The sequence below is a fragment of the Balaenoptera borealis genome (assembly GCF_965194805.1).
Source record: "Balaenoptera borealis genome assembly, chromosome: 14".
NCBI classification, from domain to species: Eukaryota; Metazoa; Chordata; class Mammalia; order Artiodactyla; family Balaenopteridae; genus Balaenoptera; species Balaenoptera borealis.
The window spans coordinates 72655710-72682301 of NC_138875.1; the positions used below are offsets into that span (position 1 = coordinate 72655710).

General features: G+C 50.4%; 1 protein-coding gene across 2 annotated transcripts; it reads right to left on the reverse strand.

The window, feature by feature from the left end:
• Positions 1-204: 204 nt before the first annotated feature.
• Positions 205-25921, reverse strand: SELPLG (selectin P ligand). Of its 2 annotated transcripts, none has more exons than XM_082353403.1 (2): positions 13777-25921; positions 205-2869 (listed from the first exon to the last, which is right to left on the reverse strand). In XM_082353403.1, exon 2 carries the CDS (start codon positions 2862-2864, stop codon positions 1512-1514), a length of 1353 nt encoding a protein of 450 aa, XP_082209529.1. In that variant the 5' UTR covers positions 2865-2869; positions 13777-25921; the 3' UTR covers positions 205-1511. The 2 variants fall into 2 exon arrangements, with proteins under 2 accessions (XP_082209529.1, XP_082209528.1); XM_082353402.1 differs by lacking the exon at positions 13777-25921 and adding an exon at positions 6370-13762.
• Between the last annotated feature and the right edge of the window lie 671 nt (positions 25922-26592).

Genomic DNA, 26592 nt, shown 5'->3' on the forward strand with positions numbered 1-26592 from the left:
TCAGTGCTTAAGTAGGGCCACCCGCTGTCCTGATTGCTGGAGCTGAAAGTCTTATATCCCACGATATAGGACTTTCAGTGCTAACATCAGGGCAGTCTCAAACAAACCGGGACATCTGGTCACTCTACACTTAAGTCGGGGACAAGCTAACTTATAGAGCCTAACCCAGCCTGCTGCCTGTTTGTAAACAAAGTTTCAATAGAATTCAGCCAAACCCATTCATTTATGACACAGAGTCAATCGCTGCATTCATGCCACGATGACAGAGTCGAGAAGTTGCAACAGAGGCCACGCAGCCTGCCAAACCTGAGATATTTATGGTCTGGCCCTTTAAGAAAAAGTTTACTGGCCCCCAACTCTACATGACAGGTGGTCAGTTGTAGGAAGGCCTTGTAGGGTGTGGCCAGGCTCCCCCTGTGAGGAGGGGCCGCTGGGTGTTAACGGGAGATGGGCCCCATGTGGAACAGAGGGGTCAGGGTGGGCTTCTGGGGAGGATGGCATTGGTGTTTAGAGGGGTATCTGGCTGAGATTTGGCGGGGGGAACCAAATTCTGTGGGCTTGAACTGGGTCACGGGAGGTGCTGAAGAAAGTGGTTCCCGAGGCCAGCACCCTCTGTCCTCCAACAGCCTGAACCCCGCCTCCCAGCTGCCCAAGGGTACAGCAAGATGTGCCCTGAAGTAACCGCAATGGCCCGTGCAGGGGTCTTCCTGAGGGGCCTGGGGCTGGGCGTGAACAGCAGAGGACCAACTCCCCACCTGAAGGAGGCACCTTGGTACCTTGATGCATTCGTTCAGCCATCGCTTGTTTACCAAACATTTACTGAGTGTCTGTGCTCTCCCGGGCCCCGAGCTGGGCCCTGGGAGACTTCGGTGAACAAGGCAGAGCCCACCCTAAAACAAGGCCACAGGGGGAGGCGAGGGAGGGCGGGACGGGGGTCACTCTATCATCAGATGGAAGCTCATTGGTCCACAAAGTCCCAAAGAAGCCTGTAGCCTTGGGCTTTCCAAGCCTGCCCAGCCCTCACATACCCAGCCCTCACCCTGGGCTCCTGGGAGAGATACCCCAAATGGGGAGTGACAGGAAATGAACTCAGGAATGCCGTATTCCCCCCCAAAAGTGCCCCTTCCTGTGCGGTGACCATGGCCACCAGAAGAAAGTGGCAGTGGGGGTGCGGGCAGGGAACCCTGAGTCCTCCTGGGCACATGGGGATGGGATTCCAGCAGCTGTGGGAGGCGTTAGAGGGGGCCAAGAACACATGGGAGGCAGGGAGGTGGGGGAGCCTCTCCAGCCTCCACTGGAGGTTCCGTTTGTCAGGCCTGCTTTGGTGCCTGGACCTTGGCTGCTCTCAGTCCCGTGTAGGGTGGCCAGGGTTCCCACCCTGAACATTCCCATTCCCAGGGGGCTCCAAGGAAGCCCGGACCCATGGCACAGAGCCTGGGTACGGGTGGTGGCCCAGCAGGCTGTGGAGGCCGCTTGGGGGGCTGGTCCTGCTCAGGCAGCCGGGCCGGGAGCTAAGGGAGGAAGCTGTGCAGGGTGAGGTCATCCCCCTCGCGGTCCTCCCCGGGCCCCGCCTTCAGGCCCTGGCTCTTGGCCTTGGGCAGGCGCCCGTTGGCCATGGCAGCTGGCCCCTCACCCCCCTCGGGCAGCAGGGACGAGATGCAGACCATCTCAGTGGGGGAGTAATTGCGCACGGGGTACAGGTGGTTCTTGCGGGACAGGCGGATGGCCAGCACCACGGTGCACACGAGGAAGACGGTGGCCACCAGGGCCAGGATGAGGATGGCCAGCAGGCACTGCTTCACTGAGCTGGGGTCAAGCAGGCCCTCTGTGGGGCTTGGGGCCACGGAGCTCCGGGGGAAAAGACTCTGACCATTTTTCCATTTGTGGATCAAGTCATCAGATGAATTGCCAACTGCCACAATGGTGCTCTTGGGAGGATCAGAGGGCACAGGAAGGGCTGTGGTTAGGCCCCTTGTGGTAGCAGGTCTTGTGGGCAGGGTCTTCACAGTGGCTGGATCTGTGGGCAGGGCCCCTGTGGTAGTGGGCTCCATGGAAAGAACTGCTGTGGTGGCCAGTTCCGTGGACAGAACCTCTGTGACTCTGGGTTCCATGAACAGGGCCTCTGTGGCAGTGGATTCTGTGGACAGGGCCTCCGTGGCAGTGGGTTCTGTGGACAGAGCCTCCGTGGCAGTGGGTTCTGTGGACAGGGCCTCCGTGGCAGTGGGTTCTCTGGACAGAGCCTCCGTGGCAGTGGATTCTGTGGACATTGCCCCTGTGGACAGGGTCTCCATGGCTGTGCGTTCTGTGGCCGGTGCCATTGTGCTTGCTGGCTCCGTGGGCAGGGTCTCTGTGGACACAGCCTCTGTGGCTGCAGGCTCTGTGGCCAGTGCCATTCTGCCTGCTGGCCCTGTGGACAGGGCCTCTACTGCAGCTGATTCTGTGGCCGGATCCTCCGTGATGGGAGGGATTACAGTGACTGGTTCTTTGGTCAGAGTGACCAGTATGACCAGTTCCATGCTCAGATTCCCAGTGGCTGCCCCTCCTGCATCCAGGACAGCAGGGTCCCTTGTGGCCACCTCCAGAGTGGTTGGCTCAGGTGTTAAAGGCCCTGCAGACGCTCTCTGCTCCAATGTTCCCATCACAGGCAGAAGCTTGGGGGCCTTGGTGCTATAGTTAAGCATTTCTGGAGGGTCCGTCTGTATGTCATAGTCATATATGTCGGAGTCGTCCTCATCCACTTCTCTTCGGCCACGGACAAGCAGGGGGCCTGGGGCCTCCTTGGCTCCATCCTCCAAGGTCTCCCACAGCTGGAGGCTGCGGCCAGGGCCCAGCAGGGCCAGGAGCAGTAGGAGTTTCAGAAACATGGCACCTGGAGGGGGATACGGACAGAGGGATGTCAGGAGAGCTGTACCCCTGGACCTGCCAAGCACCCTCAACGGCCACAGCTGGGAGCACATCTGGCCTGGGGCATCCTTGTGATCCAGCACATGCCTGGTGCACAGAAGACCCTCAGCAAACAGCAGCTATTATTACTTAACAACATCAATGAATCCATCTCGGGGGTAGCCCTTCAACTCCCTCTACATGGTGCATAGAAATGTTTTTGCCTCCTTATTCTTTTTTATTAAAACTTTTTATTTGTGGGCAAGACAATCTACTGGGGTGCGGAAAGATAATATTAGATCTTCTAGTTATATTAACTTTTATGTCACTTCTTAATTTCTATTTTTGTATACATTTATAATATATTATGAGTGCAGTGGTACTTGTATACAATTAATAAATAGATCAATGTTCCTATATCGTCCACTGATGGGGTCCATGAGCAAGAGTTTGGTGGCTTCAGGTTTGCAGGATAAAGCTGTTCATTTGGCCCTTTGAGGCCTCTCAGAGTCCGATCCTGACTCCTCTCTCCACATCACTCTGTTCCACTTTCCCTTATCTTGGCTCCCATCCCACACAGCCCTGTCCTGTCCCTCAGATTCTCAGTTTTCTCATCCTTTCTTGGTGTCTTGGCTTGGCCCAGTTCCCTTTGGCCGGGTCCTCACTTACATGATGGGGATGACAGCACCTATCCGGAGACTATTGTGAGGATAAGATGAGGTGATACCTGCAAAGCCCTTAGCACCTTGCTCCCATCTCCAGCTCCCACAGAGGGCAGCTACTTCAGTTCTTTCAGTAAATCTATCCCATAAGTCCTCAAGGGCCCAGAGCCATCAACTGCTCTATCTGGGGCCAGGAGATAAACTCAAATCTTTTCTGAAGAGGCTGGACTCAGCGAGTTGACATCCATCTCATTTGCCTGTGAGTAGGAAGGGCCACTGTCCATCCTGGTATCACCCCTCAGCCTCCCGAACAGGTAGCCAGAAAGGGCAGTGCCTTTCCCTTTGGACACCTCATTGATCTTTCTGCTTGGCCTTGTGAACGCTCATGCCTTCTGGATTTCCCTCTCTCCCCTTACGCTCCCCCTGGCACTGGCTGGTGTCTGTGGGATTCAAAATCTTGCAGCTGAGACTCCTGTGGTGACCAATAGCTGTGTTCTGGGGCAGGATTCATATATCACTCGATTTCCTGACATAGCGCCCTTCAGCAATATGCAGTCCCAGGCACAGTGTCTGGGGCACAGCCTGGATAATTTCCAGTACCTTTCCTTGTTTGTTTTTTTAATTGGAGTATAGTTGATTTAAATGTTGTGTTAGTTTCAGGTGTACAGCAAGGTGATTCAGGTATACATATATTGATACATATATCTATTCTTTTTCAAATTCTTTTCCATTTATTCAATACCTTTCCTTGCACTTCATGTAATTCGGGGCAGAGAGCAATTGTTCATCATTCTTTGAGTGACTGTAACTCACTCATGGATCCCTCAGCTTCTAGGCTCAATCCAACCTCTCACATGTTAGTTAGAATTATGATGGTTTCTAAAATGCCAGTCTGATTTTATCTTAAAATAATTTCTTAAACCAAACTTGATGATATTTGCACCAGACACATCTGGCTCTCACAGTTGTCCTCACTTTACTGAGGAGGGATGAGGCTCAGAGAGGTAGAGCAACTTGCCCAAAGCCACACAGCTGCCGAGTGGCAGAGATCAGATTCGAAGCCAGCGAGGACTCAGGAAGGCTTTGTGGAGAGACCTGATCTAGTTGGAGGGGCAGAAGGAGCAAAGGCTTGGAAAACAGCTTAGCTTGATGGGTTTGTGGCTGCTATTGGGGATCCAGCTGGGGAATGGAGGGCAAAGTAAGAATAAGGAGGACCTTGAAGGCTGTATCACCCAGAAAGGTCAGCCCCCTCTGTACTGGGTGCTATGAAGGGCACAAGATTGAGGGCACAGATTGTGGGGTCTAACAAAATGATGTTCAAGTCCTAGCTCTGTCCATTACAAGAGGAATGACCTTGACCCAGATCTTTGCCTTTCTGAGCCTCAGTTTTATCTGTAAAATGGGAACAACAAACACTACCCATCTCACAGGGCTGTTGGGAGAATGCAATGAGATGAGGGATTCAAAAGTTCCAGGCTCACAGTAGGTGCTTAATAAGTGTATTATACACACACACACACACAAACATGCACACACACTCTGCCTCTGAACTTGCCTTTGGGAGGCAGACTGTTTTGCACAGGGGGTCGAGTTCCTTCTTGGGGGAAGAGAATATGGCCTAACCTTGGCCCCACTTTCCTGCGGGTGGGGGACTTTAGGAATAAGCCACCAGCTCTAGGACATATTTCATAACTATGAAGACTCACACCCACCACCCCCACTTGGGCAGTTCTCGGTTCCTGGAAGGCAGAGCCCTCAGTCACTTCCTGGAAGCAGAGAGGGAGAAACAAAAACAGAAGACCCAACCCACCAGTTCCTGGGTCGGGGAGGCAACTGGGCGAGTCAGGGAGGTTGGGAGGGTACTATGGAAGGGACCAGGTTGTGTTCCCCAATGTGGGCTCTCCCCCTGCACCCATCCCCACAGTCCCCTGCACACAGAGGCAGCCTGGGGTGGAGGAGAGACCACTTAGCCGCTGTGTAACCTGAGCAGATCGCTTCATGGAGTCTGAGCCTCAGTTTCCTCATCTGTAAAATGGGCGATACTGTCTCAAAGATGAGAATGGAATGAGATGCTGCAGGGAAGATTCCCTGATGCTGGCACCCAGCAGGGGGCGCTGTGGACAGAGGAGCAGAGGAGAGGGGGCCCTCCAACTCAGGGAGAGTACAGAGGTGGCGACCTCCCTACCTCCCTACATTAGGGAAGCAGTTAGGGAAGCTGCAAAGACCTGTGTGAGAGCAGAGACCTCCCCGCCTGTTTGGGATGCAACCGTGAGCACTAGGAAAACCAGCATCTCCCTGCCTGGGCCTGTCTAAGGCGACCAGCTCATCCCAGACATCCGCAGTGTTAGCACTGAAAATCCCTCGTCCCAGTCAGTCTCAGGCAATCCAGGTGCCTAGTACCTGCCATACTGTGGGCTTCAAGGGGAAGGGACCAGGGACACAGCAGCCTCTAGCCAGGCCATGGCTGGGCAGGCTTCAGCCCATGTGACTGAAACCCACATGGCTCCCAGAGGCTCTGTGGCTCCAAAGAGCCACGCAGTTAACAAGGAGAGGAGCAGAGCATAAGCGCTGTGTATGGCAGGTAGGATAATAACTTTAATCTTCGCTAAAACACATTTATGGTGCATTATAAAACCCCCAGTGCGGATGGATCATTTCATTATCTCATCATCTGGGGGCCTCATTCATCTTCACCTCCAGCACTGGCTGCTATGGTTCCTGTTACACAGATTAGGGAAGCAAGGCTCAGGGCAGTGAAGTCACTTCCTTCAGGCCCCACCTTTCACCTCTTCTCTCCTCTGATGGCAGGAAAACAGTCACTTACCACAGGAGTGGGGTGGGCAGGGCTCAGAGAGAGGGGCAAGGAGATGCCACATCCTATTTTTCTTGTTGCTTGCTTAACGGAGGTGGTCAGACACTGCCCGTTTCCTGTCTTCACCCGAAACCAGGGTGCTTCTTCCCCAAGCCCCACCCAGGCTGTGTGGAGGAGCGAGCTGCCAGGGGCCACACCCCAGCTCTGGAGACTGCGCCACATGGCTGCCCTGGACCACTCAGAAAAGATGCTTGTAGGACTCAAGAAGCTTGGGACCTCCCGTTTGGAATCCTGAATCCCAGGAGTCCCGGCGTTCAAGAGCTTGAAATCTCAGGATCCAAGACTGAGCATCTCAGGGTGTGGGTTGAGCAGCCTCGAGAGAGGGGATCCAGCGGAGGCCCAGGTGTCCCCCGAGATCGCAGCACAGGTCTGAGTCCTGCTGCACTGGACATGTAACCCAGCAGGACCCTGTGGGGCCTTCCCAGGACAGACCCCTCCCCCATATCCTCTGCTTTAGCTCCTCCCTGAAGTACCTAGATAATAGTATCTGATGCACATTTCCTGAGTTGTTTTACAGATGCTAAAACCCCCACCAGATGGAAGAAATTAACTACTTGATGACCCCAGACCTGGCGTGTGAGGATCGATAATGTTAACCCCTGTGATGCCACCCTGTTACCTCACCATCGACCAATCAGAGAATTGTGCACGAGCTGATCACAGCCCCTGGAACTCCCCTCCCTCACCTGGCATTTAAAACTGCTTTGCTAAAACTCATCGGGGAGTTTGGGCTTTTTGAGCACTAGCTGTCCTGGACTCCTTGTCTGGCGCCCTGCAATAAATGCCGCACTTTCCTTCACCACAACATGGTGTCAGCAGATTGGCTTTACTGCACACAAGCGAGCAGACCCCAGTTTTGGTTTGGTAACAGAGAGGATCTGGCCCAGCTCAGGATCAAATCCAGTAACAAACCAGATCCAGTCCCAGTTCTGTCGCTTACAAGCTGTGTGATCTTGGGCAACTGAACACACCTCTCTGAGCCACAGGTTTTTCACTTGGAACACAAGATACCAGTAGCGCCTACACTTTGTGGGGTTGTTATGTGTTGAAGTGAGCTAATCCAGGTTGAGCGTTTAGCACATAGTAAGTGCTCAATAAAGGCCAGCTGTTGTCATTGTCATTCTGCATGTAAGGCCACATCCCTGAAAAATCTACAGCCCTGGGACAGCTTTGACACACTTCTGACCTTGTCAGTCAGAGAGAGCTGGGGCCAGGAGCCCCAGAAACCTGTCTCCACAGCAAGTCCTGGGTGCCATACACAGCCTTGGTCTCCTCTGGTTTGTGTATCAAGTGTAGACAATGTGCTGGACACTGTTCTAAGAGCTATGCATGAACTATTAACTCACTCGGGCCCCACAACCTCCTCGTATTAACCCCACATGAAACATGGGGCAACTGAGGCCCACTTGGTGCTTAAAGTCACATGGCCAGTAAGAGAAGGAGCAGGAACTTAAACCTGGTTGGTCTTGCTCCAGAGCCCACCTCATAGTCACAGCTCTGTACCACTTGTGAACATGACCTGGCCATTCTCCGTAGCCGAAGCAAATGCTCCCTCCTCCAAGAAGCCTTCCCAGATTGCCCAGGCATCATTAGTCCGGTTGTTTAAACCTTTTTTAAAAAATGTTTGTTTACTTTCAGAACATTCATTCCCATCAGCTCATAAACACTAAGAGGACAGAAACCACAGACATCTTACGGCTCACGCTACACGCCCAGGGCTTAGCAGACGGGCAGGTGCTTGGCGGACGCTGTGACATTGGTCCACTGGAGCACAGGCACTGTGGCTGCCCTGCTGCCCCCACCAGACCACAAGTCTCCACAGGATCCCTGGTCCCCACAGGCCTGGCATCCTGGGCGCTCATTAAAGGCGTGTTGCAGGAGTGGACACAGGAGTGAGGCAGGGCAACAGGCATACAACTGCACAGGACGTGCCATCTGCAGGATTTTGGCCTCACATTTGTCATCCTGCACTTCCCAACCTTTTCTAATCAATTACCCCAGCCCTATCAAGAAGCCTTTCCGACATTACTTTTCCTAATTACCACCCGCGCCCATGAAATTTTAATACTGCAGATATATCTATTGAATGTTCTGTGACCCTTTACAGGGACACAAACCATAGTGATAGCTAAGATTTTTTTTGCCTTCCCTCCCACCCTCCAAAAAACCCAACTCTCAACTGTCGTACCCAAATTTGCTGGCCTGGTACAGAGGAAGTGAGGTCCTTTCACAAATGAATTCATTGAGACTTACACCTGGTTTTAGTTCAACAACTGACAATTTTCAGAGGATATCTGTCTGTCTGTAGACAGATGGACCAGCACACAGACACACGCACAGATACACACCAGCCATCTGTAACAGAGAAGAACAAGCCTGACTCCATCTTGTATTTCTGTCTTTAAAAGATGGGGAATGTTTCAACTATCCCTAAAGAAAGTCCTCTGGGGTGCATGTTGGATAAGTGGTCTGATTACAGCTATGAACCCATGAGTAAGAGGAAGATGATATTTTATTTTAACAGTGTGTGGCCACAGTACCTGTTAGGATCTAAGGAATGGTGGCCTTTGAATGGCTCTCTAAATTACAATGCAATCCTGAAATTAGAGCAATTCTGTGAAGAAGCAGGGAAGAATGATAAAATCCCCTACATGCAAGCATTTGTGCTATTACATCAGGATGAGAAAAAGTCAGACAGTTGTCGCCTTACGGTATAAAGGCTTGAAAAGAAACCCAAGGCAAGAGCTGTCACACAGGAAGAAAAGGAAGGGAACAAGAATGAGGATACATTGCTCCAAACCTTAAACACTCCCCTGGCTGAGCTGGGGCCCAGCCACTCCAGCCACTATGCCAGTACATCTACCTCTTCCACTGCCTCCCATTCTTCTTGCTCCAGCCCCAATTCCCAACACCGGGGCTCAGGTAGTGGTCAGACTGGCTTCCTCTCCTTATAGGGATCAATTATTTTCCTGGGCACAGGGACCTCGTCTGGTATCACCATCTAAGACCCAACAGGGCACCCAATTTGGACTGGGAGCCACTCCCAGAGCAGGGCAATTATCCAGTAGGGTGCATAAATGAAAATGGCCAGCTGGCTGGGTTTCTATGGACGCACAGTCCCTTGTCAACCTTGGACTTGTTTAATTGGACAATCCTCCTTATAGGGAGAATCCTTTCCGAATGACAGAATTGTTTGCTTCCATTTTTGCCACCCATCACCCTTCCTGGACAGACATACACATTCTTCTCAACATGATCCTTACAGGAGATGAAAGGAGAATGGTCACTGATAAGGCCAGGGAAGAAGCGTACCAGCTCCACCTAATGGACCCAAATGGTACACCCAAAGCCCACCTAGCAGCACCCACAGTTGAAACAAATTGGGATCCTCAGTGAGGCAGCAATGCCCTTATTAGAACACTGCCCTAAGTGCATCTTGGCAGGACTTCGAAAAGGGGTCCCAAAACAAAAGAGTTTGAAAATATTCAAGAAATTCAGCACAAATCAAATGAAGACCACTCGGAATTTTTGGAAAGGATTTATCAGACCTACAGACATTATACTGATGCCCTAAAAATACTAGAAAGGTAAACATGAACTTTATCAGGCAAAGTGCCCCAGATATCAGGAGAAAGTTACAAAAATTAGATGGTGCATTTGGAATGATTCTTTCTCAGTTGGTAGACATTGCTTTTAAGGTATTCAACAGCAGAGAACACAAACAGAAAAAGAAGGCACAAGGTGAAATGTACTTTTCTAACTGTTGCATTGGATTCCTGGAAGACAGGAGGCTCTGAGAAAGATAAGCCAGCACTAGGTAAAGAACAATGCACTTATTGTAAAGAGAAAGGACATTGAGAAAGAGAATGCCTGAAATTAAAGAACAAGAGGGCTAAAGACATGGAAGCAACGTAAATGTCCAACAACAGATGAATGGATAAAGAAGATGTGGTATATATACACAATGGAATACTACTCAACCATAAAAAAGAACCAAATAATGCCATTTGCAGCAACATGGATGGAACTATAGATTATTATACTAAGTGAAGTAAGCCAGAGAAAGACAAATATCATATATCATTTATTTGTGGAATCTCAAAAAAAAGATACAAAATAACTTACTTACAAAACAGAAATAGACCCACAGACATAGAAAACAAATTTATGGTTACCAAAGGGGAAAGGGGTGGGGAAGGGATAAATTAAGAGTTTGGGATTAACATATACACACTACTATATATAAAATAGATAAACAACAAGAACCTATTGTATAGCACAGGGAACTATACTCACTATTTTGTAATAACATATAAGGGAAAAGAATCTGAAAAAGAATAGATATAAATATATGTATAACTGAATCACTGTGTTGTATACCTGAAACTAACACAACATTGTAAATCAACTATACCTCAATTAAAAAAAAAATTTTTTTTTTTAAAAAGGAGGGCTAAAAAAGGAAAGGAGTGGGGCCTCTCAGATGGTAGAGAGGGAAGAATGTTTAGATGATGAATGAAGAGGCCCAGGGGCTCCTCTGGATTTATGACACTCAATTCAAATATCCCCACAGGAGCCCCAGGTAAAATTGACAGTGGGAAGCAAACTGATTGACTTTCTGGTAGACACAGGGGCAACGTATTCCATGCTAAACACTAAGTTGGCACAGAGAACATCCCAGTCTACCCCAGTCACTGGGGTATCAGGGGAAGTACAGAGCGATCATTTTCAAACCATTGGAGTGTCAATTAGGAAATCTGATATTAAAATGTAGTTTCTTGTACATGCCTGAATGCCCTATCCCCCTCCTGGGCCAAGATTGCCTCTGTAAACTAAATGCTCAAGTGACTTTTTCACCAGGACACCTTGATATCAGAGTCCCATCAGAACATGCTTTAACACCTACAGAGGGCTCTCCTAGAAAACTCAGAAAAGCAGACAGAACTTGATCCCCCTGAGGTCTACAGAAAGGTAAGATGAGAAGTTTGGGCTGATGGTGCCCCAGGAAAGGCAAATTATTCCTCGATTTGGATTGCCTAACACCAAAGTGACAATGGGTTTGCTTTTGTCTACAAGTATAACCCAACAGGTATCATATTGATTGGAAACTACTCATTTACCTTGGGATAAGGCTTTGCTAGTTGCCCGGCGACAGATTACAGCGGCTCCCCGAAGCAAGCTTAAATTAAGCCCTTTTGAAATATTGGATGGTAGGCCATTACAGGTGTCTGCCCAGGCAGGAGAATCTGTAGCCAGTAGGTCTGCAGACTTGGACTTGCAAGCCATCAGAAGATCTTAAGTTGTTGTTAAGAGCCTACCAGCCTCTTATCAGATAAGTAACGATGACTTTACTCTCCCATTTCACTTGTACTTGTTGGAAAGGAAATGCTTTAATAAAGTTATCTGTGTGGCCAACAGGGGAAATATGCAAAGACAGCTCAGGGCAGAGCAGCCTAGGTGCCCTCATCCCAAGTGCTGGAGTTTATATATATGTTCAAGTGCTTGTCTAAGTGTTATGACAGGGCCATGAAAAGGGGGAGCAGTGTCCTCATAATGCAAACTGCTTATACCCAGCCTAGGACTCGGGAATACTTCCAGTTCCAAGTTGATAAATTCCATTCCACCATCGCCCCCTCCTTGCCCCCGTTCAGCAGGAAGTAGCCAGAGTGGTCATCACCCCTTATCCCGCAAGACTGTGGAATGGACATGGACAGTAGGGAATTGTAACAGAGAAGAACAAGCCTGATTCCATGTTGGATCTATTCCTTTAGCTCTAACCTTTGTGCTCTGTTGCCTCTGCTTAGTCCTACTGGCTCTGCACCTTTGTAAAGGAATGTCACCTACAGCTTGAAATATACATAATATCCTTTCTCAAGGCTCTGCGTCCGGGGCTTGACCTTTAAAGGTATAACACTTTTCCATTCATATAGAGATTAAAAAGTTGCAGAACAGAAAATAACAATTGTCTTGTTGCAAGTTTACAGAAACATTGTGACCAGAACTATGTGGACAGCTGCAAGAAAAAAGGATTCCAGCACCAAGAAGTTTGCAACAACCAGCCACACCCCCTCCCCTTTTAGTACACAAGAAGCCTGAATTCTAACTCAGGTAAGAAGGTTCTTTGGGACACTAGTGGGCCATCTTCTCGGTCTGCTGGCTTTCCAAATAAAGTTGCTATTCCTTGCCCCAACACCTTGTCTCTTGATTTAGTGGCCTGTCCTGCAACAAGAAGTACAACAGGTAACAATCCTACTTCCTTCTAGCCAGAGGCCACCCCCACTGTCTTCCTGCTCCAGCTCAGCAAAGGAGACTGAGAGACAGAGGCCTTGGGTCTTTGTGGGCTCCATGAGGGTCCTGTGGCCAGATGGGGCCACCACAAGTCCAAGCTCGGCCACCTCCCAGCAATGCTGCCGTGGGCTGCTGCTTCTCCCCTCTGAGCCTTGGTTTTCTCATTTGTAAAAAGGGGGCAGGGTTCTCAGATGATTCCCTGGCCCCTCTGAAGGCCTAGGTTCCCAGGAAGTGCTCAGCCTGGCATCCCAGCCCATTCCACTGAGTTTCAATCCCCCCTCTCTGCCGGCCAAGCCCAGTGAGGGCGGCATCTACCACGTAGGGTGTGGCCTGCCCGGGGCCAGGGAGCCACTTCCTGAGGAAAAAAGAATTCCAGGAGACCAGAGCCTGCCCGCCCTGATCCTTGTCTATGGGCGTGTGTGTGTGTGTGTGCGTGTGTGTGTGTGTGTGTGTGTGTAAGGGGATACTGCTTTAGCCACCAGCCCCCCACCATTCTCTTTTATGCTCCTAAAGCACCCCAGATACAAAAGTAATAAGAGTATTCTAATCATTATTATTTTCTCCTTTGCTAGCAGTAGTATCTTAATACTAATATTTTAACAATTTGCTGTGGACAAGCATCACTTTCTCAATCCTATAAGGATGTGAAAAACACAGTTTGGAAACACTATTTTTATGGATCCATAGCCTGAGCAAATCCTTTCACCTCTCTGGGCCTTGGTTTCCCAACCATGAAAGAAGGAGTAGGATGATTTTTAGGGAAATGCTCCTGATTTCTCCAGTTTTTTGAATTCAGAGTAGCCCCCAAGCTGGAAGCTGCTGGCAAACCTGACAGGAAAGGCAGGATGGAAGGGAGCAGGATCCGGAAGAGACAGCAGAATAAGGCTACAAGCTCCAGGCAGACCTCAATCCCGAGTGCCCAGGGATTTGGGGTGTCCTTTCCAGGGGCTGCAGCTCAGGCTCTGCCCAGGGCTGCCCCCCAGCCTGCCCTTGGCTGTCAGGCAGGCCCGCTGGTCCCTGGAGACCCTGCCACCCAGCCACTCCCTGTGGTTGCTGCAAGCTGGCACTTACCGTGCTCAGCAGAGCATGAGATGGCTGCCTCGGGGGCCCAGGAGAAGCGGCTTCTCTGCTTGAGCGACAAGGAGCCAGCCTGTGCTGCCAAGCACGGCTGTGGCACCTCTGCCGTGGTCTCAGGCCGCTCCAACCCCCAACGGCCGTGTGTAAAAGAAGGAAGCAAAAGTGTGGTTACTCAAGGCCACGTGACGGCCCACACCTCCTTGTTTGTTGCAGCTTTGGGGACGCTGATCAAGCTTGGGTGGGTAGTAGGAGACAGGGCCCTGCTGAGCCCGAGGTTACTCTTGGGTTCCTGTAACCACGAAAACACCTAGAACCACATGGAAACTTGCAGGGGAGGGGTAGTTGGTGGGGGAGGGGGGCGGCCCAAGCTGAGAAATGCCACAGCACTACTCCACGGGGATGGAGTGTGGAGGTGAGAGGGCACCCGTCCTGGAAGGGAGGGAGTGACCAGATGCAAAGGAGGACGGTGGGGAAGCCAGCAAGGTAAACAAGTAAACAGACCCTTAGGACACAGTGTGGTCATGTCACCCCAGGGTGAGCAAGGGAGGGGCCCCTAACCCACCCTGGGTCGGGGGGGAGTTGTCAGGAGACTCTTCCAAGGAGAAGTGGCCCTTGAGATGACAAGTAGGGGTGGGCTAGGGGTGGGCTGGGCGGGCAGGCCAGGGGGAAAGCAGCAGCCCAAGGAGAGCGCAGAGCAAGAGCCAAGGCTGAGAGGCCTGAGAACGCACAGACTCTCAAGGAAGCCAAGGAGGAAGGGCTGTCTCCCAGGGTCTGGCCAGCGGTTTTGTACGTGGTGGGGCTCAGGACACATGCAGAGAGGTTCACATCCTGCCTTGCACACAGGTTGTTTTAAACTGAAAATCAGAGCCCCAGTGGGTTGTTCACATGACAGAACCTTGATCACTTTAGGAAGCTACAGAGGGAAGGGGCCCCAAACTCAGTCTGTACAGACAGGGAAACTGAAGTCCCCAAAGAGGAAGGGAGACCCTCAGAGCTTCCTGCTCCTCCCCAGAAGGTGGGGGAATAGCCAGCCCTCAGGGGCAGGGGCTGAGAAACTCTGAAAGCCTTACGCAGGAGAGGAAGGCCACTTCCCGATCATAAGCATTCCAGGTACGTCTCTTCTAGCCTGGGTTCACAAGCACTTTGGGGGCGGGACAGTCTCTCTGCTAGGATCTGCCCTGGATGTCCACCCCGAATCCCAGCGCATCCTGAACCACGGCCCATCACCAGACCCACGGGTGTGAAGCCGATGGCAAGATCCCTAAGATGCAGCGGTCAAGGAGAGAGAGCGGACCAGGAGTCAGGGACCTGTGTGCCCCTGGGGTGACTTCCCCCCATCCAGGTCCCAGTCCCCCCCCCCACCCCCAGTTCTCTATCTATAAAATAGGAAACCTCCAAAGACGGAAGGTTCTCCAAGAACTGGGGAGGATGCTGATGGCCAAGTCAGAGGGGCACGAGGGTGGCTCTGACAGGAACTTCCAGCAGGCCAATCGCCCACCTGTCAGGGTGGAGAGGGGAACAGCCATGACTTTGCAGCAGGCAAGACCCAGTGAGAGTCCAGCTCTGGGCCGACAGTCTACACAGAGAGTGACTGACCATCCCCGCCTGCCTGGGACTGAGCGGGCTCCTGGGATACGGGACTTCCAGTGCTAAAACTGGGTCAGCTCCAGGCAAACTGGGATGAGTTGGTTGTCCTAGAGCAGGGACCAGCCCCTCCCAGGCCATAGGGCCAGGGGACCTGGTCATTTGTTCTATTCCGAATGGGGTATCAGAGGCTGTTAGCTGCACCTGTGGCACTGGGGTGGGGTACTGGCCAGGGGGTCCAGAGCTAGCAGATGCAGAGCCCCGCATCTCCCAGATGCCTCCTTTCCTCCGTGACCCTCATGCAGCTACAAGCTGCTTCTCAGAAGATTTGGGCACAGCCTGGGGAAAAGTTAATTCTGCCACTGTCCAGCCCCCCGGTCCCTTATGCCCCTATGAGCTTTGAGAACCATCCAGGAGCAGTGCCCTGGAAGGGACCACTCTCAAGACCAGGGGCCTCGTAACTGGCCTTTTACAAGCTGCGTGACCTAGGCAAGTCACTCCTCTGGAGCCTCAGTTTCCTCACCTGCAAAGCCTCGTAATATAAACGCTTAACATTTCCTTGGCCTCTGCCTTGTGCCAGACGCTGTGCATCTATCCGCTCGCAGGCTCCCAGCAGCCCTTGGAGGTCAGGATGCTGAGGCTCAGAGCGAGGCTGTGCCTTGCTCAAGGTCACACAGAGTCAGCGGCAGAGGCCAGGGAGCCAGAAAAAAGCCCCCAACCTCCACCCCTGGCCTGGGATCGTGCTGGCTGGGTATTTGAGTGCTGGTGAATCTTCTCTATACCAGCAAGTGCTCTATGTAAGGGGGAAGGTAATAACTTAGCAGCAGGTAAAGCTATGTCAAGGGAAGACTTGTGCCGCTAAATCTGCCTTGTAGAGGAGGAAATATTGCTAAGAGGATGCTGGTTCTTGGCGCCTGTGCGAAGACCATAAAAGCACAGCACACCTCGTGGCCCATAAACACCTGTAAGATGCAAGCATTCAAAGTGAGCAGGTATCCACTTCCACAAACGGAACCCAGAAAAGTACTCCAGAATGCCTTCAAAGATTGAAGCGATGATATTTCACCTAAGAAATATTGGGAAGAAACATTCAAGTCCCATACAATGGAAACCTGTCCCTTAATGGGATAAGACGCAGGGGTTAAAGTCACATTTATGCTGAATGCTTGTAAAGCACTCACACCTCGTTAGGTGTAAAAGCAGGGTATAAAAATGTATAAACAGCATACTTTCAACGGGGTGTGGGTGCTTAGAGGACGGACTGAAAAAAAAGCTTACAGTGCCCTGTAAGCATGACAGTGGCCCTTTCTTTCTCTTTTCCTTTTCTATAATTTTAAATAGAAAAATGTATATAATGATGTATATGTCAGCTTTATTATCAGGAAACAGATTTTAAATTGTACGAGGACTTTACAGACACCCTACATTTCAGGATGGCTAGACAATCTGCTGCTTTTGTCTGTTTCTATCCTTATGGGGTCTTTGGGGGCAGCTCCCCCCACCCCACAACCTTGTGTTTTTCGGGGCTGCCAACCATGGTTTCCCAATGCCCCCCGGCCACAGCGATGGGACCAATGATATCACTTCTCCAAATGCTCCTCAGCCTGACTATGGAAGATCTCCATGGAAGATTCTCTGGAGGGGTTTAAGAACCTGCTCATATCATAGACTTAAACTCTCAGAGAACAACGCATTCCCTAGAATCGAATCAGGGAGCTTTTTCTATAAAGGGCCAGAGAGCAAATCTTTTCAGCTTTGTGGATCTGTCAGTAACTATTCAACTCTGCAGTTGTAACATGGAAACAGCCATGGTCCATATGTAAATGAATGAGCATGGCTGTGTCCCAACAAAATTTTATTTACAAAAACAGGTGGAATTTATTTACAAAAACAGGTGAATTTGTCCCACAGTCTGCAGTTTGCTGACCCCTGACCTAGAAAAATGGAAGTCACTGGCTATGAGGAGAACCAGACTGGAAAAGGGACCCACCTGGTCCCCACTGATGGGCAGAAAGAAACACTGGTCCCCTTAAGACTACACTGCTGGCTTTCTCAGTGCAGGGCACATTTATTGAGCCCTGACAAGCGCCGGGCACTGGGATGAGCCACAAGCAGGACACACACTGTCCTTGTCCTCTTGGGGCCTTCAGGTCAGTGGTCAGGCCAAAAGCTACCAGGTAGGGCCACTGAATGCAGCCGGGTAGAAAACACAGGCCTAAGAATCAGGAGAATTGGGTCCTTGCTTCACATTTTCTGTGTGGCTTTAGGGAATTCACTTGAGCTCTCTGAGGTTGGATCATCTGGAAAACGGAGATTTGAATGCTTAGTGCAAAACAATGGAACGACTCAGTTAAGGCCTGAGAGTAAATAGGTAGGGCTGCCGATATAGGCAGAGGTCAACTGCCTCACCTCTTTGACTCCCTGAGTCCATTTACCCTAAAACTCAAGAGCAAAACCTGCCATAGGTTTCAGGATGCCATTCCTCAATGAATAAGAGCAGAAGCCCCTTCTTTGCTCCAAGTGCAGGAACTCTCTCCCTATGCAGGATTCAAGGGCTCCCCATTGTTTTTAGAATAAAGATTCAAATCACCAGCATGGCTGGCAATGCTTAACCACCCCCCTCACCCCTGGCCTCGTGTCATTCACATGCCCCCTTGTTCTCTGCTCCAGCTCCTTTGTTTAAAGCTCCTTTTATATTTCCCCCTGACACAGGGTCTTTGCATGCACAGTTCCTTCTGCCTGGAGCAGTCTTTACTGGTCATCACCTGGGTAACCCCTCCTCACTCTTCAGACCCAGTTCACGTGCCCCCTCCTCAGGAAAAGCCTGTCCTGCCCACCCTGCCCCATTCTGCGATCTCAGAACCCTGTGCCCCTCTCCAATGTACATGGGATTATCTAATAAAAGTCTATTTCCCCGGAAGCCCCAGGAGAAAACCATGTCTGTTTTGTTCACTGTGGCATCTCCTGGGCCAAGCACAGAGCCTGGCACATAGGAATAAAAACTGCTAACATTTGTCAGGTGCTTCTCTGTGCCAGACAGTGTCCTAGGCTCTTGATATATGCTAATTTGTTTCATCGTCACAATTGCCCCATGAGGTAGGTACTATTAGTATTCCCATTTTATAGATGAGAAAAACCAAGGCCCAGAGAGATTAAGTAACTTGCCTAAGGTCACACAGCTAGTTAGTGGCAGAACCAGGGTTTGAACCCAGGCTGTCTGATTACAGAGCCTGCGTTCAATCAGATAAAAGGCTGTTGAATAAATATGTAAGTAATCCCAGCTTTTCCTGGCTGGCCCTGCCTGCGATGATTGGTCCAAGGGGATGCAATGCTCCCCACCACCCTCTAACCTGAAGTGAGCAGCTGGGGTGTGGAGCAGGAATTACAATCAGCAAAGCCAATGGGTGTTAAGTTCCCTTCTCTATCAGAGTCCAGTGGTGGGCCTTTTGGGAAGGGAACAAAGGCCCATGCATGGGCCTTTTGGGAAAATGTGGTCCTGGGCATTAACTAAAGCCTGTTACTGCTGGAGCAGCCCCATCTTAAAGGGAATGGCGTGGCTCCTTGGGCCGCCAACTGGACGACTAAGGATTTGATATCCAAACAGTCCACAACCTCCTTATACTCGGACCCTCCTAGATGATCATTTGTGCGCTAAATGCGGTCGTGCTTCCGTCAGCTGATGGGTGAAAGTGCTGCAGCTGCCACATGGTGACGGTCACAGCCTCACGGTGGGCACCCAGACCCAACGGCCTCACCACTGCCTGTACAGCTCTGCTTGTGCAGAGGCCTATTTGGTTGTTGCTCCTTAGTCGTTTCTGGTTGTGGAGTGCGGTGGGAAACTGTTCTTATGAAACTTAATACCATAGAGACAAAGAGAGGAAGCATTAGGTGGCCAAAGCCAGCAGAGCTTAGCTTCAACGTGGTATTCACCAGACATAAGCTGGTCAGTTATTGAGAAAAATGAGAAAAAACAAACAAAAAAACACTTGTGGACTTCTGGAAATATGTGGATAGGCAAGGACTGTATCTGACAGGCCAGGAGTAGCTGAGATCTGATCATCTTTGTAATTTGCTGGGGACCCACGGGGCCCTTCCCTCACAAGATGTCCACTTCCTGTAGGACCCTATGCCCATTTCCCTGAAAATGGAAAAAACTGCAGGAAAACGGGGGTGGCATCCCATAGAATCATGCCTGCCTTCCTAAGTGGCCATCATGCCTCCTAGGAAGCTGGGGCTCAGGGAAGGGTCCAGGTGGGCCAGACCGCAAAGCCTGTGGCTTCCTCTCAGACAAACAGGAGTCCAGCTGGCAGCGCAGCAGTTTTCAAATATACCCACAGGACCCTTTGTTCAAGTGAAAGCAAAGGTCTCATGAAACAGAGAACAGAGATATTCTAATAAAAGGCCCAGCCCTGGAGAGGCAGAGGGGAACCAAACCCAAATGCCTGCCCTTCCCTTCCTCCTCCCCACACATCCTCTTTGACCCAAGGGACGGCTCACAGGCTGCCACTGGTTGATTTGAATGTCCGAAGGGGAAACGGCCACTTTGGGGGCCACCACAGCCAGGACGTCATTCTGTTAGGGGAACCAATGAACAAAACTGCCCTCCCTGGCAAGGCCCAATAGTAACCACTTGCATGAGTTACCTGACAACAGGACCTCCTGGTAAGGAATGCAGAACTGACAAGCTACCACCAACCAGAAGAATTCGGGAAAGGTCCGGAGATGCCGGTCCACATGTCCTACCAACCTCCCAGAATCCTTCTCGCTGGAATCTATCTTGGCTGAGTGATGCGCGTGCCACCGGGAAGGACCATGAGTCAGAATGATTGGCCAGAGGCAACCCGGAAACTAACCCCATCACCATTAAACCCGAGACTGCGAGCCACGTGGCAGAGCAGTTCTCCTGGGTTCCCTCACCCTGCTGCTCTCGGCCCGGGTGCCCCTTCCCAATAAAGTCTCTTGCTTTGTCAGCACGTGTGTCTCCTCAGACAATTCATTTCTGAGTGTTAGACAAGAGTCCACTCTTGGGCCCTGGAAGGGGTCCCTCTTCCTGCAACAATTCCCCTCTCAAATGGGAACAGAACTTTGAGAAGTTCACATTCAGCCCGATTCTGGCTGCCTCTCAGGAGCTGGCTGCTGGGATGGGAGCCTGCAAAGTAAGCCAGTCCTCCAGAGCGAACAGGGACTCTCCAGGGCTCACTGGGTCAGCTTAGGGTGGACAGTGGCCAGCGCAGGGGCTGGTCCCAGACCTAGAAGGCCAGACGGCAATCAAATCTAAAAAAGTGCTCCAGACTCCATGATTTCTCCAAGGAGCACAGCAGCTGAAGAAATCAATGCCTCCAAGGAGCCACCCCAAGCACTGGGCCTGGGCTTGGCCCTAAAGGTACAAAGATGAAGAACTCTGGGCCTCGGAACTCAAGGGCCTCTGATGAGGGAGACAGAGCTGCATGAGGCAGGAGTTTTGGTTGCAGACAAACTCAACTCAAACGAGCTTAGGTGGCAGTAGGATTCCTGGGGTAACTCGTGCAGCAGGATCTCGGGCATGGACTTGGGGAGCAGAAGGGACCCAGAGCGTTTTCTCCATCACTGTGTACCTGTCCTGCCTGCCTGCTAGCTCCCTGCACCCCCAAATCCCAGGCCTTTGTAAAGGAGAGCTTAGATTTGCCGGCACTGAAGGTGGCGGGCTCGCTGGTCCAGCCTGGGGCGGACTGGGGACAGGGGAGGGTCATAATCTGGAAGCAAAGCACTGTTGCCCAGATAATCCAATAGCTACCCCCATCTCAGATAATAATGTCTATACTTTCAATTCACTCATTCAACAAGTATTTATTAACACCATATGCCAGAATCTAGGGATACCACAGTGAAGTTCCTGTCCTGTTCTCATTCAATTTGGGAGAGACAGAAACTCAATGAGTTGATAGAGCTGGTGGTGATAGGTGTTATGAGCCCTGCAGACACTGGGGGTGGGGGGAAGGATGGGTGGTCCAGAGAGAACAGCACATGTGAAAGCTCAGAGGTAGGAGGCCTTGTGACAAGGGGACATCAGAAGAGGTCAGGAAATCGAGGGCCAGCTTCAACTTATTGTGAGGATCTTATAGCTCTTATTCTGAGTGGGATGAAAAGCCAATGGAGGGTTCTGGGCCTAAAAACAGGAGTCAGCCAACTTTTTCCTAAAGGGCCAGATTGTAAATATTTCAGGCTTTGTGACCATTGGGTCTCATTGTAAATACTCAACTCTGAGGGTGTAGAGTGAAAGCAGCCATAGATGCTGCTCAAACAGATGGGTGTGGCTATGTTCCAATAAAATTTATGGACACTAAAACTTGAATTTGACGTAATTTTTACTTGTCACTGGGTTTTTTCCAGCCGTTTCAAAATGTAAAAAAGCTCTTCTTAGCTTGTGGGCTGTACAGAAACTTTCAGTGGGCTGGATTTGGCCTGTGGGCCTTTGTTTACCCAACCCTGCCTTCATACCTTAAGAGGTTACTCTGGCTGCTGTGTTGAGAACAGACTAAAGCAGGGGACAACAGGAAGCTTGGTTTGGAAGATGTGATGGTTAACTTTTATGTGTCAGCTTGACTGGGCCACAGGGTACCTAGAAATTTGGTCAAGTATTATTCTGGGTGTGTCTGGGAAGATGTTTCTGGGGGAGATGAACATTTGAATTGGTGGACTGAGGAAAGCAGACTGCCCTGCCCAGTGTGAGTGGGTGGGCCTCATCCAATCAGTTGAAGACCAGACTGGAACAGAAAGCCTCAGTAAGCAGGAACTCCTTGTCTGACTGCCTCTGAGCTTGGTTTTTTGCTGCCTTTGGACTCAAACTGAAACACTGGGTCTCCAGTTGGCTGACTGGAGATATGGGAACTTGGCCTCCATAATCATGTGAGCCCATTCTTATAATGAATCTCTCACTATGTATACGGACACATCTTATTAGTTCCATTTCTCTGGAGAACACAGTACAGAAACTCAGCTCATTTCAGAGATGATGGGGGCATGAACTAGCAGGGTTACAGCAGCGGTGTGAGAAGTAGCTGGAATATGGATGTATTTTGAAGCTGGAGCCAACATGAGTAGCTGAGAGGAGACAGGAATCAGGTGGGAGGAAGGCAGGGGCCAAGTCAAGGGGGCTCTCCTAGGGGAAGCTGAAGAGCTGAAGAGGGGAACCACTTATGTCTCTCTCAGAGATCTTGACAGATTCTGTTCTAGAAAACATCACTCTGGAAGCAAAAAAGGGAACAGGCGGGCAGAGGCAGAGGAACCAGTTACAAGGCTGTTCAAACAATGGACTGGTCACTCTACAAGGGGGGGTTTCTGGCAGGTGCCCAGATGCCCATATGGGAATCTCCACCTTGCCGTCTTTTGTGACATTTGAATCCACTGCCCTGGTGGAAACTGGCCAGGGTGGTAAGAACTCGCTTGTCACTTTGGGAACTGCAGTTGAGAATGGCAGTACGTTAACCAGGAGGTGCTTTGTCTACCTTCTACAATCCAAATAGCATCTTGGCACAGAAATGAACCTGCAACAACATCCTATTATATATGGGGCAACTTCCCAGTTCTCAGACCTCGTCGCTTAGAAAGCTCCAAAGCTTGGATTTTGTTGCTGAAACCCTGAAGGTTGATTTCTCTACCTTCAGGGAACTGAGCTTCAGTCCAAACAATGTTTCCTGGATGGGCCACTTGGTCACTGGCTCCACTCCAATTTTCTGCAGTCCCCTTAAAATCTCGTATTTCCTCAGTGAATGCCAAGATGAATGGAACCATGGTGGGGAGGGGTGGTTTAGAAATGAGTAATGAGAAGAGAGCAGGGCTGTGAAGAAGGTGAAGGCTGCTGCAGCACCTCAGGGGCCCCGGGACGCCGTGCGTGACCCGTTCACACTGTGATCGGTCCGCATCACCTGGACTAGTGGGCCGTGAACGTGGGGAAGGTACTCACTTTGTGTTCGAAGCCCTCAAGCAGCGCACCCGACACCAGGCCAGCTCCTTGCTCTTCCCCTTTCAGACACTGATGACTGTCCGTTTCTTTCAACCCAAAGCTTTCCCTATACCCACAACTGTCTGCCGGGCCTTTGTCTGAATCATTTCTCTGCAGTGCTGCTCCAAACCCACCACATCATCCTTTCCAAAAACATTCATTGAGTCTTTCAGATCAGCATGAGGAAGCCTCCATTAAAAAAACAACAACAAAAAACTCAGCACCTAGTGATTCTGGTAACAGAAGAGATCCGTCCACTTGCTTTTCAACTGCTTCCCAACCTCCTGAGCTGAGTGCTTCAGTGGATTAACTTCCGGTCTGACCCAGCTCCCTGGGGGCTCCCTGGGAATCGGGACCAGCACTGCTCTCCCCTCACGGGAGCTGGGTTCCTCCCCCCAACACTCCCCGCCCCCCATTCATGAACTCAGGCTCTGAAAATCAGCTTTCTCACCCAGTTCCATTTCCACGCAGTAACGTGAAACTACACTGAACCTCAAAGAGCCCACCAGCCTCTCTCAGCTCACCTTCCTCAAGGTTGCAACCCGTCTACCAAACTTGGCAGCCACCTGACCCCTGAGGATCTTTGGACCAGGAGTAATTCCTCTCTCTCCACTTTTCCATTCCAGGAACTTGCCCCAAGCACACTATGACTAGCGTCTCCTAGCAAACCCCTTCCACTTCTAAGTTTGTGTTAAACCGGTTGATGGTGGACTAAATTCCTGGGGGAGGGACGAAGAACACTGCTATCTGCATGTCAAGACCCTCTCGGACTTAAAATTGGACACACGCCACCAGGGAGGTGAAACCATCCCATTCAAACAGAGGCGGCAGCTGGGACTCGGATTAAGCATACTAAAAGATACTATCCCATACTGTATTGGTTGGAAACACATTTCCTGGTTTCCATGGCCTTCCTTCGCTTTTTGGACATATTGAATATGTAATTTGATTTTTCCGCAGCCAACCTATCTTTTCTCTTGTGATTTATTCTATTGCCAGTCTGAAGTCTAGATAAAAAGGGACTTATTTTTACTTCTAAATTTGAAAACAAAACTACTGACCCCATTAAGCACGGACACTGGTGTTGCTGGGAGGCGCTAAGGAGTCCCTGCCCCCAGAGCGACTTCCATGTCCCACCACTTCCTTCCCCACCTCTGACTTATGATGCCTGCTTTAAGGTACTATTAATTTATCACTCATACATTACTTTCAATAACTTCTTTCTGGGAATAAAGACATTTATAGGAAATTTAGAAATTCAGAAAAAATCCAATTAATGAAAAATTACCCACAACTGCTACCCTACACAGACCACATTTGTGGTCTTCACCCTACACAGAAATATTCATTATATCAATATAGGCACATACCCCTAAAATGGTTTGTCAAAAACAATCTGTTCTGGGGTGGTTAATAATCGAGCCACCCTGCTGGACTAATTTTCACTCTTCCAGTTCCCAAACAGGCCTCCCGCTAGCGTCCTTGGGACAAAATTCCCAGAGGTGAAAATCCTGGGCTAACAGGTAAGAACGTTGAAAACTCCTATCTACCCTGTCAACCTGCCCTCGGCAACAGTACCAATTCAACACACTCCCTCCAGCAGTGGAGGAAAGAACGTTTTTCATCTGAAAAAGGAACAAAGGGCACTGTGCAGCTGCCCACCTGCAGAAGGAGAGGTGTGTGTCCTTGACCGTCTCAGGTCTGTGACCCAATGATGGCTTTAGGACGTGGGAATGTGTTATCAGCAGAAAGGGAAGGGCCGCTTTGAGTTAAGTGATTCTGAAGAGCCAACCAGAATTCTTCTGGACACAGAACACCGAGTACAGCAAGGGAAGGAGGCTTTAAAAAACGGAAGTTCTCCCTCGACGGGGCCTGGCTGGCTGCTGTCTGGGGCCAACGTGGTAACCCTGGGTCTTCTGGCAAAGGAGCAAGGCGGCCAAGGTGAGAAGCCAGTCGGTCGTAAACGTCCCGCACCACGCATCTGCCCCCTGACGGGGGGCACCAAGGGGCTGCAGACGGAAGCAGCCGACTTCCACTTCCTGAAACCGCAGACGGGCTGACCACGACCCTGGCCGCCGTTGCCGCACAGACTACAGCAACTTCAGGAGAGGGTGTTCGAGGACGGAAGGCTTCGTGCCAACTAGTCATCATAGTGGCATTTAGAAAAACCAAATGGAGGGAAGTTCTTTGCTACCATCACTGAGATGTCATGGGTCAATGTTTCAGTGCAAATAGGGAAGCGGAGAGAGGGCCAAGAAATTCAAGTGACCTTGAAAACCTTCTGCTGGAATAAAAAGCACAGCTAAGCCAAGAGTACTGGGCTTCCTACCGAAGAAAGAGCTGCTTTCCAAGGCCCCGATTCCCAGGGAATCAGCTTGTCGTAGGACCCATGGTGGCCGTGCAGTGGGCTCCTGGGGTGGCCAGACGCGGCTATTCCTCTCACCTGAACTCTACGCAAGTCTCGTCCCTCCTTCACAATTCGGGGCTCATCCAGACTAGGCTATCTGCCCCAGATCCGCCCCTGGCAGAGGCTGGAGGCAGGAGAGACCCCACTCCACCTGCGGAACCCGGGGCCCACCCACATGTGCCCCGTACTTACCCCCTGAGAGGGTGGTTCCACCGGGTCAGAGACGCTGGGTCAGGCAGCAAGCTGCGTGCTGCCTCAAAGACAGTGGGCGTGCAAAATAAACACGGACACCGTTTGGTAACCAATGATTTTTTTTTTTTATCTTTGAAAATGGAAGCAAGTGTTTTGACAGAATACGATGGCCGCTCTATAAGAGCCAATCTAGGAGTAATTCACTGGTTTTCCTCTGGGATAGCACGGATTTAAAAAAAAAAAAAAGGCAAAACAGGAAAAATAATCCACAGAGCTTGAGGCGCCAACTGAGACTGGCGGGGAATCCGTTCATTAAATAAGCCATACACTACACACTAAGATCAGGATAACTCGCCCTTGCCCTCCTCTTCTCTCCGAACCACATTCCCTACGGTGTTTCACCACCATCAACAATTTTGTTCACTTAATTAATTGGGTGTCAGAACCTTAGAACACTTCTGAATCTTAAAAATGAAGGTCCTCAGCAGATTATGTTGATAAAGAAACACATACAGGTTTGAATATAAATCACTGTAATTATTGTTTTCTTAACACCTCATTATCCACTTTAATATTTAAAACACACACGCACGCACACACAAAACCACACCAAACATTCAGATGCCCTGAAACCATGGAGACAGCA